We start from the raw sequence: 19,847 nt of genomic DNA, 5'->3' as shown, positions 1-19,847 counted from the left end.
TGCCAGGGTCCCCACCAGGAGGACAGGGTGGCAGCTATCCCCACCTCTGCCAGGGTCCCCACCAGGAGGACAGGGTGCCAGCTATCCCCACCTGTTCCAGGGTCCCCACCAGGAGGACAGGGTGCCAGCTATCCCCACCTGTTCCAGGGTCCCCACCAGGAGGACAGGGTGCCAGCTATCTCCACCTGTTCCAGGGTCCCCACTAGAAGGACAGGGTGGCAGCTATCCCCACCTTTGCCAGGGTCCCCACTAGGAGGACAGGGTGGCAGCTATCCCCACCTCTGCCAGTGTCCCTATTAGAAAGATAGGGGGATGGTACTCACTTCCCATAGGGCACGTTTCGTGCAGAAGGCACCGCTGCGTAGTAGAAATGTTTGTACTCATCCATCCAGACTTCAGCTGCCCGGCGTGTGTTCCTGAAAACAAAGTAAGCCATCCTGAGCTGTAACTCCCATCCTTTCCCCGGAGTCACCTGTCCCTGTCCGTCTGTGGGAGTATGAATGACGGTGCTTCCAGAGTGGCATGGTGCAGCTGCAGCTACCTCAAGGTCTGTGGGAAGTGCTCAGCTGAAGTCACATCACTCAGCACGAGTCAGCCTGGAGCAGGAGCAGGATGGCACAGACGTACTGACGGTCTCGTACGCCACGATCTCTGCTGCACCACGGAGAAGGGGCCTCTAGTAGAAACCATGGTATGGCACTCTGGTCACCCCAGTTTTCCACGGCGTGAGTGGATATGGCACCACTGGCATGCTGGGAAAGTGAACTAATTCCCCTAATTCCCTCTGCTGCTTCTCTGAGGGAGGTATCATCATGTGCAGATTAGAAACGGCAGCAGAAGTGGGAGCGTGATGCCCCAGACCTGCAGAGACTTGCTGTCCTTAGCTCTAGCGCATAAAGAGAGCTTGCTTCCGTGACAGTTAGGAAAGGTCGCCGTAAGCACAAGTAGCCGCAGATAGACCCTCTGCTCAGGCGAGGGGAGACATGGCCCACCATCCTCTTGCAGTGGCCGCCCTGGAGGTGAATCATTTTCTCTGCAGTAAGGTCTTCTGAATGCTCAACCTGTCACACTGTCTGAGCTGTAATTACTAAATGCATTTCCACCTGGAGCCTCCGTCTTCCCCATAAAGTGACAAATATTCCCGTCGTCCCCGAATGGGGGAGGGGCGGACACTGTAAATGTGTGCATCCTTAGGTTCCTGGTGCTAATTCCAGAATTTACCTCAAGGTTGATAACCAGGAATGGTACGCATGTGGAAATGTCCTCATTTCAGTTGATAATGGAAAACCTAGTAGCCCTGCGGGGTGGCTGTGGAGCACACCCTCACAGATGAGTAGGTCTGTGCACTGAGAAGCACCCAGATGACAGACACAGACCTCTGGGTCCCGGTGTGTCTATGAGCAGCAGATTGATGAGATCTGGAAGGCTCTGACTTACTGGCCTACTGACCACTAGCCACCTTCCTAGGCAGAGTCAAAATATAGCCGCATTACTGGGGGTCGTGGTTAAAGGTAGGGGTGGAGCCATGTCCTGGGACCGCCCCTGCCCTCAGCCTGTCCCCGTTAGCCCAAGTTCTCATCCCCATGGTACTGACCAGATGAGCATTAGAAGTATTTCATCTGGCTTATGGGTTTTGCTGTCTGTCTGCCCTGTGAGGTCTGACTCACAGGTTTTTGGTTAAGACAGGGCTTCACCGTCTTAGCCTCTGCTGACTTCAAACTCACAGACATCCACCTGCTTCTGCTTTCTGAGCACGGGGATTAAAGGTGTGTGCTACAATGTCAGAACTGGGAAAAATGTCCAGGGAAAATCTAGTTGGACCAAGCGGCCTTTTGGTTTTCGTTTGTTTCCTAACATCTATTGCTGATTGGTAATCCATCAGTTATGAGCCTTGATGTCCTCTGGCTGGAGTGCAATATGACCTGCTTTCTGAGAGGATTTCAACGTCTGCTCTCCAGAACTCAGGTTCAAATTGAGTTGCATCAGATAACACTGAGAGGTAGGAGCCTGAAGCAGTGGCCAGGCCGTGGGACTCTGTTGTTACCAGACTGGAACTGTTCCTCTGTGCCTCATCCTCACATCTTACCCTAACTTCACTACGTGGGGCATCAGGACAGCCCTTAGCAGGGGCTGACACGGGGGTCCCAGATGTATCAGCACCCGGACAGTTAGTTAGCAATGCAGCTCCTTGTGATAACCCAGCAGTAGCACTGTTTACTGCAGTACGTGATGGGCGAACGCAACCCTGAGTGGTTCTTAACACCGTGAGTGGTGATACAGCACAAACCCAGGCTCTCCCTCTGAGGTTTTTGTGACCATCCAATGGAAGTCACCCCCGGATGTCCCAGTTAGGATAACTCCAGCTATCACCCTCCTCTGCCACGCCCCTTCTCCCTCTTCCTGAGACCTCTGTGGGGCACACTGAGCCGGCTCCCCTCACTGGAATCCCAGCTGGCATGCGAGTCGCTATTCCTCAACTCAGGGGCCGTGCCTATCAAGGAACACTGTCCCCACACAGTACCAGGGTCTTCTGAGCAGACAGCAGACATCTGGGCTGGCCTTTCATGTCTTACCGGGCAAAGACAGTGCCGCTGCCACCGGGGAACGTGTATGGATGCTGCTTCCGGAACACGTGGCCCACGCGGCTGCACGGGATGATCTCCAGGCTGCCACCACACTGCCACACTCGGAATGAGATCTCTGACAGGAAGGGAAGTTGGTAACCATCAGAACTCATAGTTGCTGTCCCCGTGCCGTGGGTAGCTACCATGCCTCACTTTCAACTGCTGGGGGGGGGGGGGAGACCCATGAGGGGTGCCTCTGCAGAGCAGGACCTGGAGCTTTTATAGAGGAGACACTGGGGCATCCTGGACAGGCCGCCTCCACAGCACACCAAGACGGAACACGCATGGAAAGCTCTGTGGGTCAAGAGGTCTCCCAATGGTGACTCTTGGTCTGAAAGCAGACACCTCCCACACTAAGACCACATGTATCTTAGCAACTGTCAGCTGGAGATGTGTGCACAGACCACGGTCCTCCACGCTACTTACTGTCAACTGACTGAGTACCAGGATGCACTGGGCTTTCCTTCAGGGAAAAAAAAAAGAGTCCCTGCCTATTTCTCTCATGTATCAGCAGGTCCAGATATCAACCAAGTTTCCAGGGTAGTGACCAGGGACAGTCACCTGCCCTAATCTTAGCAAGACACACAGGAGGGAGGCTGACTATGTCTGTCACTCTGTGCTCTCAGGTCCCTGAGATGTGGTCTCCTGAGCCCATGACACACATTGGCCCACTGGGTGGCTCCAGCTGTTAGAACCTACAGTGCAAGAGGCTCAGGGACCTTTCAGGTTCACTACCTCAAAGCCTTTCTTGCTCACAAAACTCCACCCAAGCCCAACACCGCACTGCAACTTGGAAAGGAGCCGGACTCTCCACCCTGTCCTTCTCCCCACGGAGCCAGAGGTGGCAGTGGCTTTCATCATGCTGGGCAGAGCTGTCCTACCAGATGAAACGTCTCCACCAACTTCAACTTCAAAGAACACATTCGAAAGACAGGCTAGCTGAAGCTGCTCTTTTAATCCAACAGAAGCTATCAAAGTCTCTGTCACAAGAAAACCCACTCAAAGTGACAGCAATGTGGCTTTCCCTCCTTGTCCTGGTCCCCTCTCCTCCCAGGGCACAACTGCGTAAGGACGAAGGAAACTAAACTCTTGATAGTGAGAGGAGCCCGTTGTGAATGACAAGCACTTGAAATCAAAGGCCTCAAGTAAAGGGAGCAAAGACTGAACAAGCTAAGTAGAGTCTTTTCATCTGTCACGCAAGACACTTGCGCAGAACGCCACTTGTGCAGCGTCCATGTCTCATTCCTGGGCAAACATGATCTCCAAGGGTCATTAAAAACATAATAATAATAATAATAATTATTATTCCTAAAAGTAGTGGAGAAGGGTCTGAATATCAGAGCCCATCCATGTGACATGCACGATTACATTTAGGCAAACCAGCAGCTGCCTGACCCCATTAGCACCCTACTGTTAACCAGAGCCTGAGACAGCTTATTTCTCAGTTTGGGAGGCATGTATTCAGAAAACCGAGAGAACCCCTAGGTCAAAGGAGGTGACAGCATCTGGTGTCTGTGCAGGGATGACCCGACAGGAGGCACACGTCTTACTGTCATCCCCGTGGTCAGGTGTGTAGGAGGTGGGTTGTCCACGGAGGGGCTGGCTTCTCTGGGCCTCCCTAAATGCTGACATGACACCCTGCCTCCCACACTTTGGTGCAGTTGGGGCCTGGGCGGGGGAGGGGCACACATACCCAAGTTCTCTCCTCCCCACACGTCCATCATCATGTCGTACTTCCCCAGCTCTTCAAAATAGAGCTTGTCCATCACGAAGAGGCCGCCAGCGATCATCGGAGTTCTGAGAAGATGAGGGAGCAAGGGCAAGGTTAGACCATACCACAGGCTGGACCTCTGTCCTCTGCTGCACTCTCAAAGGGGTCTTTCATTCCTCCACTGGCCTCTAGTCACTGCTTGGGGTCCCACAGAGGCTGGGACCCTTGACTTTTACATGCCTCAACTTACAAGGTAATTCTAAGAACCACAGAAGTAACACTTAAGGCCATGGCATACAGTTCCACTCTGCTACAGATAGCATTCACTATAAACAGGAGCCAACACAGAACCAGCAGAGATGCCCTGGGAGCTAGTGACTGAGGAAAAGGACCTAAGTTCCTTCACTGTGTGACCTGGTGGCAGATGTTGGTCTTGAAGGGAGGCCAGGAACCCAGAGGGTGGGAGGCACAGAGCCTCACTGTCCTGGATGCATACTGCAACAGGGGCTGGAGTCTGGGCTCTCCTAGGAGGGCTTCCTGCAATAGGCTGCACTTACTTTATAGGGGCAACTGGGTTCCCCTGCCGGGATCGCCTCTGCTCTGGTGTCATGTAATCCCACTTGAACACCAAGTTCCAGTCAAAACCTGCCAGCCCAGAAAAGAACGGCAATGAGAAGAGACGGTCGCTCACTCCTGGCTTTCCCACCCGAGTAGTTGCCAATGAGCTCATGTGGATGGAACTCACCGCCAACCAACCAAACAACCACGATGGGGAGAAGAAAAGAACGAGGGGGAGGGAGGAGGGGACGGGGGAGGAGAACGTGGTAGCTGGTGGGTGTGAAGGACAGTGAAATCTTCTCAGCTCTCCAAAACAAACAGGGCTCTGAGTTTTCCTCTAAAAACTCCAAACTAAAGGTATGACTGTGTGCAGTTATGTGCACATGGGTGTGGGTGCCCGTGGAGTCAGAAGAGAGGGCTGGAGCCCTTGGAGCTGGGGTTATAGGTCACCTGAGTGTTAGGGACTGTACTCTGGCCCTGTGAACCAGCTTTCTTGCCCCTCTAACCTTTTTTATTTTTTTAACGTAGGGTATAGCTATATAGCCCAGGTTGGTCTTGAACTTGTAGCAATCCTCCTGCCTCGGCCCCCTGAGTTCTGGGATTGCACACATGTGCCACCATGCCTGGCTGGGGTTTTCTAATCTTCAAATGTGAGAACAAACGTGAAACACGAGGACTGGTGTTTGTGTGATGCCATTGCACCTACAAGGGCTGTGCACACAGGCCTGGGGATCTGGGGACAGGGCTGCTCTGTGCACACAGGCTTGTGGACCTGGGGGGCGAGTCAGAGCTAGATGAATCACAGTTGGCTCACAGAACCACAGCGCAGCACATAGCGTCTCTGTGGGACCCATGGTTCTTCAGGCCTAGACCAGGACTAACTTTAAAACTGCTCCCACAATCTGACATGCTGTGTTTCACAGTGCAGGCCTGTAATCTTAGCAGCGCTCATGAGATGCTAAGGCAGGAGGAGCTTGGGTTCCTGGCCAGCTTAGCTCCTTAGGCCACCCTACCCCTTGCTGTTTGTGAGTTAGGGGCTAGATCAGGGAACAGTATAACTTGCTCCACGTTGTGTGTAGCAGTGACCCCACAGTTATGTCTACTGCAGTCTCCCTCCCACCAGAGAAGCACTGGAGCCTCGGCAATTCCTAAGAGGCAAAGGAGAAGCTTGAACAAATTTCTCTTGGGTCCCTAGAGCAGTACCAGAAGGTAACATTTGTAGGCTGTGTGGCCCTACAAGACACTGGTCCATTCACACAAAGGCCACCCACTGGTGAAGCAGGCTGTGGCTGGGCGGCTGGGAAGGAAGGGCCTGCATTCAGACTTGAATACAAAGGTAGAACTGCTGCCTGGTGGGTGGGCGGTGACGGGCCAGTGGCAGGATGGCAGGACTCCAGGGCGGCAAACTGGCAGGCTGGCTGGGCATGCAGGCTACAAGAGGAAGCCTGGCCCTGTCAGAGGACACAGAGACAGGTTCCAGGCCCAGTCAGCCAGTCCTTGGCTCTATGGAGTGTCTCAGGCCCTGCCTCTTGCTGGTCTCAGCTTTGGAGCCTTTCAGGCCAGCCCACCAGTGGGTAGAGGCTCCTCTGCTCCAATCCCAGGGGTAACTACAGATTCTCCTAGCTTTAGTAACAGCAGCTCCGGGAGGGAGAAAGGGAGGGGAAGGAGGAGGGGGGAGGGGAGAGAGAGGGGAGGGAGGAGAGAGAGAAGAGAGAGGAAGAGAGAGAAGAGGGAGGGAGAGAAAGTGTGTGTGTGTGAGAGAGAAAGAAAGAGAGACGGTTGGGGGGGGGTTGCTAGGGACACATGTCCAGTCCTTTCTGTTAGGAACCAGTCAGAGCCCACATCACAGTGTGAGCTCCGCTATCACTGTCGCAGCTGATCATGAGACAGCAATGGTCAGAGGACCAGCCAGTGGGTGGACCAATCAAGGCTGACACCTACCACCCTTGAGGTCAGCAGAGGCGCCCACATACTGGAAATTATCCATGTTAATGACATCGATAATGGGGGATACAACCCGGGTCCTGTCCTGAGGGGGACAAAGGAAGGAAAGATACTTGTAAGTTACGACCCCAGCGAAGCAAGAGCTGCCATCCCAACAGGCCTTCCCAACAGACACCACTGTCCCAAGGGTGTGCAGGGTGGCGGCATGAGAGGGGACAGCTGACTGGATACTTCTGCTGCCTCTTCTCCCTGTCACAGACCTGGGCTGTGCAGTGGCTCCGAGGGGAGATTGCCCTCTCGTGAGCTGCACCAGCGAAGCTCAGGAAGGAACTCATGGCTCAAGTGTCCACACTACAAAGCCAGGGACGGTTTCAGGTACAACTGGCATGAGAGGAAGGGGTTTCATCACCTCACAGCAGCTGGCTGGACTTTCCATTTCCCAACTCAACTCTGTTATTGTACCGACCATGGCTACCTTCTACAGAGCTCACTGTGTGAGCACCAACACAAGGCCTCCTACCTCCTCTGACCTTCCTGCTCAGCGCTGCCTCATGCTGACTGCTCATGAGAGTGAGTGTGGCTCTTGAGTTACTAAGAGAACGCTTGTTAGCTGAAGGGCCAGCAACAGGATGAGCAGAGCTCAGAAGCACTCTCCAAGGGCATGACAGAGCCCCGCCCCACCTGCTTGCTTGCAGGTGGATGGGAAAACAAGCTTTGGACCATGGAGACTAGAGCATCACTCCGTAACCCACCCCTGTGCTCCCATAAGGCTGGCCCTGGATATGCGAGACTAATCTTTACATTCCTTCTGATGAGAAGAGAATCACAGGAACCCATCGCATTGGCCCGCACTCTCCTCAGCTGGCCAAGCTGGGAGACACATGGCAGGGACGGGGGTGGTGGGGGGAGAGGAGACACAGGAGAGTATGTTAGAGAGGGGCCCGGCTGAGGGCTCAATGGTGACCCTGCCTCCTGTGTGATTCCGGATGTTACTGAAGACCCCCTGAAGCCCAGTCTCCTCACCTAGCGGCCACCTGAGACCAGTAAAGGGCAGAGACTGGACTTCTAACAGCTCTTGGCTGCTCGGTATTTTGTGACTTGCTGTTGCTACGTGTGCTATGGTGGCGGGCAGAGCGTCTCTCCTGTTTCCTTTCATTTGCTTCATTGCCCCCAAGGAAGCAGTTTCATAGCAGCAAGGAAAGAAAGTAAGACAAGCAGAGGGCAAGAAAAACAACACTGGGCTAAACACAGTACCAGTGCGGACACTTCCGGAAGGCGGAATGTGCCTCAGCATGGCCAGCGGTCACGTGACAAGCCTGCTGGGGCACTCTGCTAGCTTGTTTGCTTCTCTTTGCATGCACATGTGCACACATACATGCCTGTGTGTGTGGCAGGTGACCAGCCACCTCATCTTGCCAGGCCTCTGCCAGCTCCATGAAAGCTGTCTTTGGTTGCAGTGACAGTCCTGCACCCATGGGACATCGTGAAACAACGTCTGGGGCATCACATCCTTCCTAGTGACAAGGAAACCTGCAGCCAGTGTACGTAACACAAACCCTCTGTGTGATAGAGGCTCACCTCAGCAACCCGCTCCAAGAGTGGCTCCAGCCATCGCTCGTTACACTCGCAGTGACTGTCTAGGAAGGTCAGGACCTTGGCCTGGGCGGCGTCTGCACCCCGGACCCGAGAGCGCATTAGACCTGCGGAGATAATTCAAAGTGTATGAGGGGTGGGAGCTCCACCTGAGAGCTGGCCTGGCACAGCTAGCAGTCCCTGTGCCTCATCACCGAGGAGCTGTACGCCAGCAATCACTGGGATAGATTCCAGGCTGGACTTCAAACGGCTCATCAGGTGATGGGAAAGATAACTTTCCTAAGGCTACTGTCCCTGAAAAAGGCCTTTCTTCATCTAATAGACATCACCCTTGTCAAATACCCAGAGGATGGCTCAAAGCACCCTGCTGTCGAGGCTCCAGGTCCCTACTTGGCTGGGATAGCAAAGGTGTCACCACACCCTGAGAGCTAACGGTGCCAGGTCTGGTGGGCCTGCAACTGCATCGAAAACAGCGTTGTCTTCAGAAACAGGGCATTGAGTCAAACCCGTGTGGCCGTGATACAAAAACCAGGGTCATCTTTGGCCCCATTCTGCCCAAACGGCTTGTGATCAATTATATCAGGTACTTCAGGTCTTATCATTCGCCATGTACTGAGCCCAGAAGACACTTTGCACCTGGGCAGGATGGGGCTCCTTACAACGAGCAAGGACGAGTATTTTAAGTTCCTTTATAAACAAGAAAAATGGATTTTCAATGACTCTTATCAACTATATGCTACATCAGGGTAAAAAGACAAGATTTCCAACTCCAAGCCGTTCAAACCCTTCCTCGGGTAACCGCTACAACTGCAGAGCTGAACATAAATGGAAACTGTCTGAAAGGGCTTCCGAGAAGTCACTCAAAGAGGGAACTTGAGGAGATTCAATGCCTGAAAGCAGAAACGGCACAGCAAGGCCCAGGTCCGCATGGGCTTGCCCTCCCCTCTGCTGCAGTGCAGTCCTTTCAGCTTGAGGTGTCAGCAGATCAAGGGCAGGGCTTCTACCGATGCTGGAAAGGAAAAGAAGGCCCCCAATCTGGAGATAAGTCCTGGAAGCCTGTGGCTTACAGCTCCTGGCTCAGGGGGCCACAGGAGCAGAGCAGCCCAAGGACGGCCACGGCCGGAGGGGCAGAGAGGCCTCAGCTGCTCTCTCCTCCAATGGGCACAGGGTTTGGGATTTGAGCCTTGCCAGGTAAACAAAGTGTGGAAAACACCTCTGCCCTCCTACAGAAACTGCAGAAGGTCCACAGTTAGAACTCAACTGTTAGACAAATAGGGGATCTGCCCCAAATGCACGTGTGCAAACAAAGCACCTTCGTCACGTGTAGGACCAAGTGTGTGACTGAGAGGTCGAGCCCACCCCTCTGCACACAAGCTCGCATGCGAAAGCCTCGGTCCCCAGCTGGTGGTGCTGAGACGCGAGTGGACGGTAAGGCTACCAGTCTTATCAGTGACATCGCAGTGCTCGGAGCCCTCCATGACTAATGTGCTGCCCTGCAATCTTTAGCAGTCTGCATGACAGTTTCATGTGTGTATTCATTTCCAGAATTAAAATGCAAGCACCGAGGGGCAGGAAGAATAACTGTCACAATTTATCCTTGCACTCTCTAGCGTCTAGCACAGTGCAAAGCACACACTGTTTAATACATGATTTTTTAAAATTAATTAATTATTTGTTTTTAAGATCCTGGGGGCTGGAGAGATGGCTTAGTGGTGAAGAGCACTCACTGATCTTGCAGAGAACCCATGTTTGGTTCGCAGCACCCAACCTTCTGTAACTCTGGTTCCTAGGGATCTGATGCCCTATTCTGGTTTCCATGGGTACCTGCACATGTGATCTACCCACTCAGATGCATACACACATGGAATTTTTAAATATTAAAAAGAAAAAGATTCTCTCTGGGCTGGAGAACTGGCTGTTTTTCCAGAGGACCTAGGTTTGACTTGCCGCACCCACACAGCGGCTCACAACTATATGTAATTCCAGCTCTAGGGGGTCTGACACCCTCTTCTGGCCTCTAGAGGCACCAAGTTTGAATGTAGTATACACGCAGGAAAAAACACCCACACGCATAAAGTGGAAAAGGGAAAGAAGAGGAAAAAGAAAAAAGTTAAAAGAAAAAAAGATCTCTGCAATAACACCTTCCTGCTGTGCCTGGAGCCACACACGGAGACCTGGAGGAGAGTCTGAGCCGACCAGGGAGGGACCACGTCAGCCTCACACAGTGGAGTGCCCAGAGTGGCATCTCTCTGTAACTGCTGGAAACTGGAAGAGGGTGAGGCCAAACAGCAGCAGCACACCCAAGACGCCCCAAGGGGCTTCCAGACCTGGCTGTGGGAAGGCAGTTGTTCCCATAGCTTCCCACACAGATGAGACTGACAGCTGGCGTCTGCAGTGTCACATCAGCATGAGATGACAGCTCTCTCTCTCCCAGTTTGGGACGGTTCTCCTTCAGTGAGCTGTCAAAGTTGAATCTGTGATTCTATGGCATGCCTGGAACATGGAGACACTGTAGTCCTCATAGCTAGGCTTTAACATTTTCTCTAAACCTTTGCAGCCAAGCCACTGATGGGACTTTACAGGCAGATGACAGAAGTCAATTTTCCAAATGTGTAAATACAAATGTGATTTGAAAATATGGCTTCATGTAGAAACAATTCCAATTAAGTTAGGCTTTGACTATCCTTCCTGCATCTACTGAGACAGGGCTCCCGGGTGGCTCTGGTGGAGGGAGAGACACATAAACTGAGATTCCCCTGAAGCAGATTCAGTGGGCTAAGGAAGGTGGGTGGGAACTGGAATCTGAAGAAGCCATATCTGTGTAGAAGATCGATACTGACTAGAACTTGAGGGAAAGTTTGAATGCTGCAGGTCGTAAGTCATTGGCCGCTACTGTTTTTGTTAAATTTTAATTGTATGTGTATGGGCATATTTCGCCTACAGGCATGTGTACCTGTGCACCATGTGCCTTCTTCCTGAAGAGACAAGGATTGGATGCTGGATCCCCTGGAACTGGGAGTTACAGACAGGACTTGAACCCGGGTCTTCCCAGAGAGCAACCAGTGCTCTTTTAACTGTTGAGCCAGCTCTCAGCCCCAGCGGCCTGCCCACTCGGTACCAAGCTTCATATAGGACCAAGCATCTCCAGTGTATATGACCGCCGGATTGTCAGCAGATCACGGTTAACCACCAACCACAATACATCTGACACCACGGCAGAGGCTCCTCCGCTCTATTGTGATCTGTCTAATTAATGTCCCTACCAATATATTTGTTTATGTACCGACTTAGGACTTTGTACTTTGTGACTAAGCTCACGGCCCCTCTTCTACCACAGAAGCCATTTGGAACAATCTGACTCGCTCTGTGTTTCCATATATTTGATTCTGAATAAAAGCGTTCTTTTCTTTTCTTCCCTCTGGAGCAAGAGAGGGTATTGCACTCACACAGAGGCTGGCATGTAATGGTCGGTCTTGACTGTCAACATGACAGGACTTAGTATCACCGAGGAGACAGACATCTGGGTATGTCTGAGAGGAATTTTCTAAGGTTAGGTCAGAAGTAGGTGGCAGCATCTCCTGGGCCGGGGTCCTGGTTGTGTAAGGAGGACCCATGAGTTCTCACACCCATCTGTCTGTCTGCTGTGGGCCCACGTGACGAGCTGCCTCATGTTCTTGCCACCATGGTGGACTGCATCCTTGGAACTACGAGCCAGAATAAACACTTCTTTCTTTAAACTGCACCTGTCACACTAGCGAGAAATCACCGCACAGGCACTGAGAGACACACCATCTCACGAGGGCAGAGACACGCTGCTTCACAAATGACGAGCAGGGGGGACCTCCTTACCTTCTCTCCGGTCATTTCTGAGGACCCGCACCTTCTCGATTTTCCCCAAGAGGGCCCCATCCTCAGCTAAGGAGAGAAAAAAGGTGGACGATAGTGATCCTTGAGTCTACACGGGGCTCTGAGCTGGAAGGCCACATACTTGGTCACCTATGCAAAGTCCTGCCCCCGGGGTCTCCGGAGGACATCTCTTTCCTGCCCCTAGGTCCCTACTCCACTCCAGACTGTATTAGGTCACTCTTCCCAGACACCCCAAACCAGGAAGGCTGATGAAACTCACGGTCGTTGCTGTAGTCATCCACCAGGATTATCTCCTTGATGAGGTGAGGTGGACTCCTCTTGAGGACACTGAGGAAAGACAGAGGGACGGAGCCTTGTAAGGGCGGAGCTCTGCTTGGAAGTTTCCTCTCTCTTTTGGTCCCCGGCCTTGGCTTGAGGAGCCAACAGCTACCCCATGCTTGGCAGCTGATGTCCTGTCTGTAGCCCCAGCTGATGCACCTGAGGTGCAGTCATTGTCAGGTGCCCCAAACACTTCCCATGAGACGCTGGGAGATATCCGTTGGCCTCACCTGACCACCGTCCGCAGCAGGGCCGACCTGGCTTCATTGTGGAATGTGATCACCACACTGGTGGCTGGCAGGTCCACTCGCCACTGCTTGCGCTGACACCTGAGGAAACAGAGAGACCGGCCCTGTGAACAAAGGACACACCCCGCAATGACGGATCATCCCTGCTCGATAAGCAGAGTGGGCTGCCAAGACCGAGAGGCTGCGGTTAGCCTGCCAGCTGTGGGAGGTTCTGTCACAGACGCACATATGGAAGCAGGAGCTACAGCCAGGTTCTGCTTACAGACAAGGGCGTTCTGCAAGCTGTATGAACTGAGAAGAGATTTCTAACATGTAAGGCACATGTTCTAAAGCAGTGAAATAGCCTCCCACTTCCAGACAGACACTCCTCAGCCGCACGCCTGCCTCAGTTCTCAGCATTTTTTTTCCCTTGGGGGGACCTACGCCAGCCAGCCATTGCTTTCTTCTCACCTTGTGCTTTGCCTGCAACAGGCAAGGGGTCTATTGGGTGATTGGCTCTCACAGTATCAAAGGACCCACTGCCTGCCGTCCTTCATACTGCCTGCCAGGCCTCCTCCCAGTAACCTGGTGACAGAAGAGCAGGCTGTGTTCATGGAAGCCGGACTGGCAGGTGGGCAGGCACCTTAGGATTGTCTCAAGTACAGGGCCGTAACAACGTAGGCCTGCAAAGATGGCAAGCCGCACAGGGCCTCTGCGTCGACTGTGGACGCCTTACACTTGAGCCAATGGAGACCAGTTTTAAAGCCACGCCTCTTCTGATGAGGATGTTCAAGTATAACATGGTCAAAATACTCACTAAAGTAAGACCCAGCTCAGCAGAACTCACGTGGACTCTTCCAGGCCACGCTGGGGATGCAGGTAGAGAGCAGTGTCCCAGAGTCTCTACACAACTCCCCGAGGAGGTTGAAGACCTTGTCAGAGCCTTGGGACACTGTCAGCTGTGTCTGAGTGTAGCCAGAGTCTCAAGTGGTCAATGGTGATGCCAGTGACACCAGACTGAGAAGAAGCCCAGCAGAGCAGCCGGGCTGACAGGGTGGACTGAACAGAGGAGGGAACCCACAAATCCAGTCCCTGCCTCTGGGCCCCTCCTTGCCCTTGTCATCTCTTCAGGTGGTAGAGCCTTCCATGGGTCCAACACACTGAAGACTCAGTTTACCCTGCTGCTCATCAGATTCCCCCAGTTATCTTGAATGGAAATCAGTGGGAAAGGAGGTGGAGTCTGGAAGAACCCTGGAGCTCAGTCAGGGCTCAACACTCAACTGCTGAGCAGTGAATGAGATGCTGGCATAGCAGCCGCCGGACACCAGCAGAGAGGTGTGGAGAGGGCAAGGCAGGCGCCCCGAGATGAATGCTTCCCCAGGACTGACGAGAGGAGCCCAGCCCTGCAGACTGTGAGCAGCAGCAAGAAAAGCAGCACAATTATAAAGCAATTAGGGCTGCAATTGCAGAAGGGGCGTCGTTGGTTAATTTTAGTCATTATAGTACGTTCTTTTTAATTAATCACACAAAAAAATTGTATAGCAGTTGTTTGTGGGGAGTTGGGGAACGAATTCTACAGTTAGCATCTGATCTCACTGTAGATGAGCCTTCGTGGACAAGCCAATTGATAAAAATTAGCAGGAAGGTAGATGAACGAAGAATCTATCAAGTTTCAGCTGTAAACAAATTACCAAATGGCTTCACTGTCAAGAGGCTAATCTGTAATGCTGTAAGAGGGAGAGGCTCTGTGCTTCGAGGCTCACCACCCTCTGTACCCAGGTCCCCACGTAGCCCAGGAGTGACTGAGCCAGCAGACCTTGGTTGGGAGACTCCAGGGACCCACAGGGCGGAGTGGGTCCGTGAGAAGATAGATAGCATTTTTCACTCTCAGAGCGCTGGATTCCGGGCCCATCCAATCACGCCCCAGTCTCTCATTCTCCTCATCTCTGCAGGAAGCTCATCTTCCAGGAGCTTTTGGAAGTCTCCTGGGGCTCTGGAAGCATTTGCTGGAACAAGCAGGCTGCTGCTACACAGCGTTTTATTAAAACTCCTCTGCATATTCATAAGGCTCAGGCTCGGGTCTGGGCAATCAGGCGCTTCAGCGGGATCCCATTCTTAAGGAAGAGGAGTAAGGAGTGCAAGCTGAAGGATCTCACACCCCACGGGTGGAGTGTGTGCACAGATCCAGATAAGCCTCACACTCAACCCAGATGAGGCCCCGGGGGAGCCAAACCGCTTTAAAAAGAGAAGCAATTAATTTTGCATTTAAAGAGTCTTGCTTGGCCCTGTCAGCCAGTCTTAACTGCTCTGGAGGCAGTGGGAACCAGGGTGGCAGCTGCTACAAGTCCATCAGCTGTAGGGTGCTTCCTCCCAGCCAAGCGGGACGGAGAGCAAGCAGACAGCAAGAGAACGAGGCAGCTGGAGTCTCTTCTCCCAGACACACACAGAAGCCCACTCTGGGCCCTGGTTTACTAGAGGCTCCAAAGACTTGGTACTGGCACTGTCATTCTGGAAGCTTCCTGTCCACTAAAATGGCAATTTGACAAGTCAGACACATAAAGATAACACACACACACACCACCAAATGGACTCAGCAGGTTGTATTTATATACATGTGTGTGTGTATGTGTGTGTAACAATAATGAGAAAGAGGGCATGGATTTGAGAGAGGACAGGGAAGGGGCTAGGGAAAATTACATAAATACAATGTATGTATATATATATATATACATATATATATATATATATGGAAATTAAAAAGTCAAATTAAAAGATTTTGAAAACCCTTAGTTTAGCTAAAGAGTTCCAGAAGGATCCTGCCTCTCCCAGATGTGCCTCGCATTTCACACACACAAAAGGTTTTCCTTTCTCTTGGCTTTCCTATTTCTGACATTAAATCAAAGCTCCAGCTGACTCCCAGGGACAGACGGATGCTGCAGACATACACTGAATGATCCTAAATGCCATTGGGTCATTTGCAAAGATTATTACATGTCACGGTGGCCAGTAATACATGTTACTGATCCTGGCGTTATCCACGAGCATCACAGGAATACACAGGATAGAAACTGGCCAGAACATGTCCATACCCAAGGGGAGGGTCAAGTCCTAGCAACGGTACGGTCAGAAGGGTGGTGAGGGTCCCTGGGTTTCTTCTCACCCCGCGTGACACTGTGGTGGTCTGACTAGGAATGTCCCCCATAGACTCATAGGTTTGAATATGCTTGGCCGTGGGAGAGGGGGCGGCACTACTTGTGGCCTTGTTGGAGGATGTGTGTCCCTGTGGGGTGGGCTTCGAGGCCCTCCTCCTAGCTGCCTGGAAGACAGTAGTCTTCTCCTGTTTGCCTTCAGAACAAGATGTAGAACTCTTGGCTTCTTCTCCAGCACCATGTCTGCCTGGATGCTGCCATGTTCCTGCCTTGGTGATAATGGACTGAACCTCTGAACCTGTAAGCCAGCTCTGATTAAATGTTGTCCTTTATAAGAGCTGCCTTGGTCATAGTGTCTCTTCTCAACAATGGAAACCCTAATTAAGACAGACGTCAGGACATTAGTGATGTAGCTCACTGGCTTCGTGTAGGGACAGTGACAAGCAGGAGGGCCTTCACTCTGTGGTCCTGTCTTTACAGCAGCTCACAGGCAACAGTTACCACCCTTTCAGGCCCTTTCCAACCCCCAGTGTCGGGAGAGGGAACCTCTAACCCAGGTTTGGTGCACTGTCATTCCTAGGTATGCTTTTAACTAATCACACACAGAAAAGGCATATATACATCCCTAAACAGCATGGTATCAACCTCCGAGGACTCAGCTGATGGGGAGGACACACAGTTGCTGCTCGCCTGGGCACATAGCTTTGCCACACAACCCTGCTGTAGTCAGGTCACACTGTGGAGGTTCCCACCTAGGAGCAGACACACACACTGTCCCTGCCTATTCTCCTGTCAAGGAGTAAGGAGCACCGGTAACCGTGTACTGAGTCACCCCACGCTCTTCACCCTTTGCCGTGATTCCCTCCCACTCTCATCTCACCCCACTGAAAGCCCAAGGCCTCGCAACGTCTTACTTCTCCCCTTCCGAGAGCTGAGATGGCAGGTGTGTGCCACCATGCCCAGCTCGTGCCTTCTATTTCTTGAGTGATTTTGGTAATATTTTCCTAGAAAAATATCTATTCCATTTACATTTCTTTTCGTAGACATGTACCTGCAACTGTCTTATTATCTTAGCTGCTCTGGGTGTCTCACGAACACACAACCAATCCGAGGTTTCTGGTTTTGTTAAAGATCGTTGGGGGCGCATCTGAGAGAAGCTGCACACAGTCCTCTGTTTCCTCTGGGTTGCTCACTTTGCCTCCCTCCCTCACTTCCTTCTGCTTCAGGGTTATCCTACGGTTCTGCCACCTTGAGTTGGAAGAGACCAGGCTACCCCATATAAGGAACCAAGTTGACTTGAATGAATTTAGTCCTCACCTGGAGATGTAGGGAGTTCTATATTCTGCCAAGAGGAACTGGGAACAGGGAACAGCCTCCTGGCTCTGTGAAGACAGTGAGATGTGCCCCACTCTGTCCTGAGCTGAGGTCTGTTCCTGCTGCTGAGGTGGGAAGATAATGCAGCTAGGAGCCCTGTGGCTGGTCTGATTTCTGCCTTTGCCACTCACCCGACGACGTGTGAGTCTCTACAGCGTGCTAACAGTCAGAAGTCTCAAAAACCTGAAGAACTTAAGGTAGATCCTTCAGCTTCCCAGCTGGGGCACGGAAGTGCAGTGAGGACTGTTTTCACAGGAACACTGGGAGGATGTAGGCCCTGAGCAGAGGCAGTGGCTCGCTGGAAGCCTGAATTCCCCCACCCCCCACCCCCAATTCCTTCCCCTGCTTCTGACCCACAGTTCCTCTCAGCTGGGGGAAGACAGATCTGTCATCTCAGTGGCTGCCTTGGCAATTGATACAATGTTTCCAAAGTGTCTGGAACAGTCATCTAGCCTGTTGTGTGGCCGGAGTGCTAGCCAAGCCAGAGCTGGAAACACTTTCCCCACTCCTGAGCTGGCATTCAGGGTGAGCAGCTGCTGGAAAGCTACAGACAGCTGACCACCATCACAAAGCCGGACCTGGCCAGGGGATAGCAGGCTCACCCGGGATACCCAGAGCTGAGTCACATGCAGGTGCCTGGCTCTGCTGAACACTGATTGTAACCTGTAACCAAGCAGGCCAGGCAAAGAGTCCCAGGCTGTGCTGAGGCAGCTACCCCTAGACTCATTTGTAAAAACGATTTTTTAAGTTTTCATATACACATGTAGTTGTGTTAAGCCTGTTTCCCATATACCTCTCCCTCCCTTTCCAAGCGCCTCCTCTGTTCCAACCTAGATGGCTTCATTTCTACCTTCCTGTCATAAATACATACACGATTTTATATATATAAAGTCTAGGATCCGCAAATAAGAGAAAGCGTGTGATGTCTGTCATTTTGAGATTGGCTTATTCACCTAATATGATTGCATCAATTTTCCTATAAATGGCATGACGGCTCCTTCTTTACAGCTGAAAACAACCCCAGTGTCCTTGCCTTTCCCCACGCTGATGGCACCTGGCCTGCCTCTGTAACATGGCTGCTGTGACTAGTGCTGCTGTAATTGTCAATGTGTAAGTGTCTGTCTGTGTGATCTTGACTTGAATGTCCTCTAGGTAAATCCCCAGGAGTGATGTGGCTCCGTCATCAGAAGATATGGTTTTGTGGTATTTTTTTTTTTTTGAGAGACCTCCACACTGTGTGGAGAGATGCTATTCACGGCAGCAGTGTATTGCAGAAGCTGAGTTCCTGTCTCTAACCACAGCCAACGGCACATACGGAAGACCCAGCCGCAGTCAGATACACAGAATGGGCTTGCTGGAAACAGCCCCACCCCATCCTACCTGAGCTAGATACATGTCTCAAGCTCTGCCCAGCAAAACAGCACAGACAGCTCTACATTTCAAGATGGTTGCTATGGAATCTTCCAGAAGCCTAGGTGAACAATTTGATAACTTCTGAATTAGAAATGGAGGCAGATGTCAAAAAACAGTTAAAAGAACCAAACTAGCTGTTATATAATGCTTAACCAAAATGCTTAGTGGCCCTCCCAACAGCAGGGGCAGGACATCCAGGTCCCAGCTGGCTCCTAGCCAGTCCTGATATCTACCCAGAATGCCCTGGGTCTTCTAACACCAGAGAGCCGAACCCTAAAATACTTAATGACCTTTGCAGACTGCTCTGAAATTAGGCTCCTTAAGGTCTGGCTGCCAGGGTCTGACAAGCCCTATTCACCCTGGGTTTGTTTATCTCATGTCACCATTATTAACCTAAAACAGCTTTCTCACGCCCTACAGTCCTGGCACCACATACTGCAAACATCAGAGGAGCCAAGTTCAAAACCACAGCACTCATCACCTCACGGCATGAGACGCAGCCTGCCTCACTGACCGCCCTGCCTCAGAAAGCTCAGTGCCCTTTGGGAGGCTGAGGGTTCAGCACAAAAGCACAGACAGGGCCAGTAGCTGGGCCCTGCACACTTCAGGCTGGGCAGCAGGGGAGGTGGTGCCAACTCACTGAGGAAGTCTGAACCTGCAGAGCCTCATGGGGTGCATTCTGCAGGCTGAGCCATCGCAGGAGGCAGTGAAACTCTTTCATCAGGACCATCACCCACTCTCCACCACCTTCCGTTTTCCAGACATTAGCTTTTAATGGAAAACGTTGAGAAAATAACAGCCTTACACAGTGCTGTGAGCACTCCCTTAATCTCCCTAAGAACACCTCACCAGCAGTGTGCACTTGCCCTCTGAGCTGGAGCCATTCCTGAGAGTCAAAGCAAGACCTGTCCCTTTAAACTCATTCAGCTGCAGAACAGCCAACAGGAACCACAATGTACTCCTTCCCTTGCTTGACCAGATGCCTGCCTGGGTCCCCCAGATGCCGCAGATGCCCTCCAACTACAGCTTCCACACGTGGGATGGCCCAGTCCTGTCTCACACAGAGCCA

General features: G+C 52.0%; 1 protein-coding gene across 1 annotated transcript in view; it reads right to left on the bottom strand.

Moving 5' to 3' along the window:
* Galnt2 (polypeptide N-acetylgalactosaminyltransferase 2) overlaps positions 1–19,847 on the bottom strand; it is a 117,965-nt gene that overhangs the window by 9,920 nt on the left and 88,198 nt on the right. The window contains exons 4-12 of the mRNA XM_021169564.1: positions 12,846–12,944; positions 12,557–12,624; positions 12,280–12,345; positions 8,416–8,537; positions 6,835–6,922; positions 4,893–4,980; positions 4,318–4,421; positions 2,574–2,700; positions 324–416 (exon numbers count right to left, since the gene is read on the bottom strand). Coding sequence (XP_021025223.1) covers positions 324–416; positions 2,574–2,700; positions 4,318–4,421; positions 4,893–4,980; positions 6,835–6,922; positions 8,416–8,537; positions 12,280–12,345; positions 12,557–12,624; positions 12,846–12,944 — 855 coding nt within the window. The remainder of the gene's footprint in view (positions 1–323; positions 417–2,573; positions 2,701–4,317; positions 4,422–4,892; positions 4,981–6,834; positions 6,923–8,415; positions 8,538–12,279; positions 12,346–12,556; positions 12,625–12,845; positions 12,945–19,847) is intronic.

Source organism: Mus caroli, chromosome 8, assembly GCF_900094665.2.
Source record: "Mus caroli chromosome 8, CAROLI_EIJ_v1.1, whole genome shotgun sequence".
Lineage (NCBI taxonomy): Eukaryota > Metazoa > Chordata > Mammalia > Rodentia > Muridae > Mus > Mus caroli.
The sequence above is the reverse complement of the archived record's forward strand: the minus strand, read 5'-3'. Positions and strand labels throughout refer to the sequence as shown.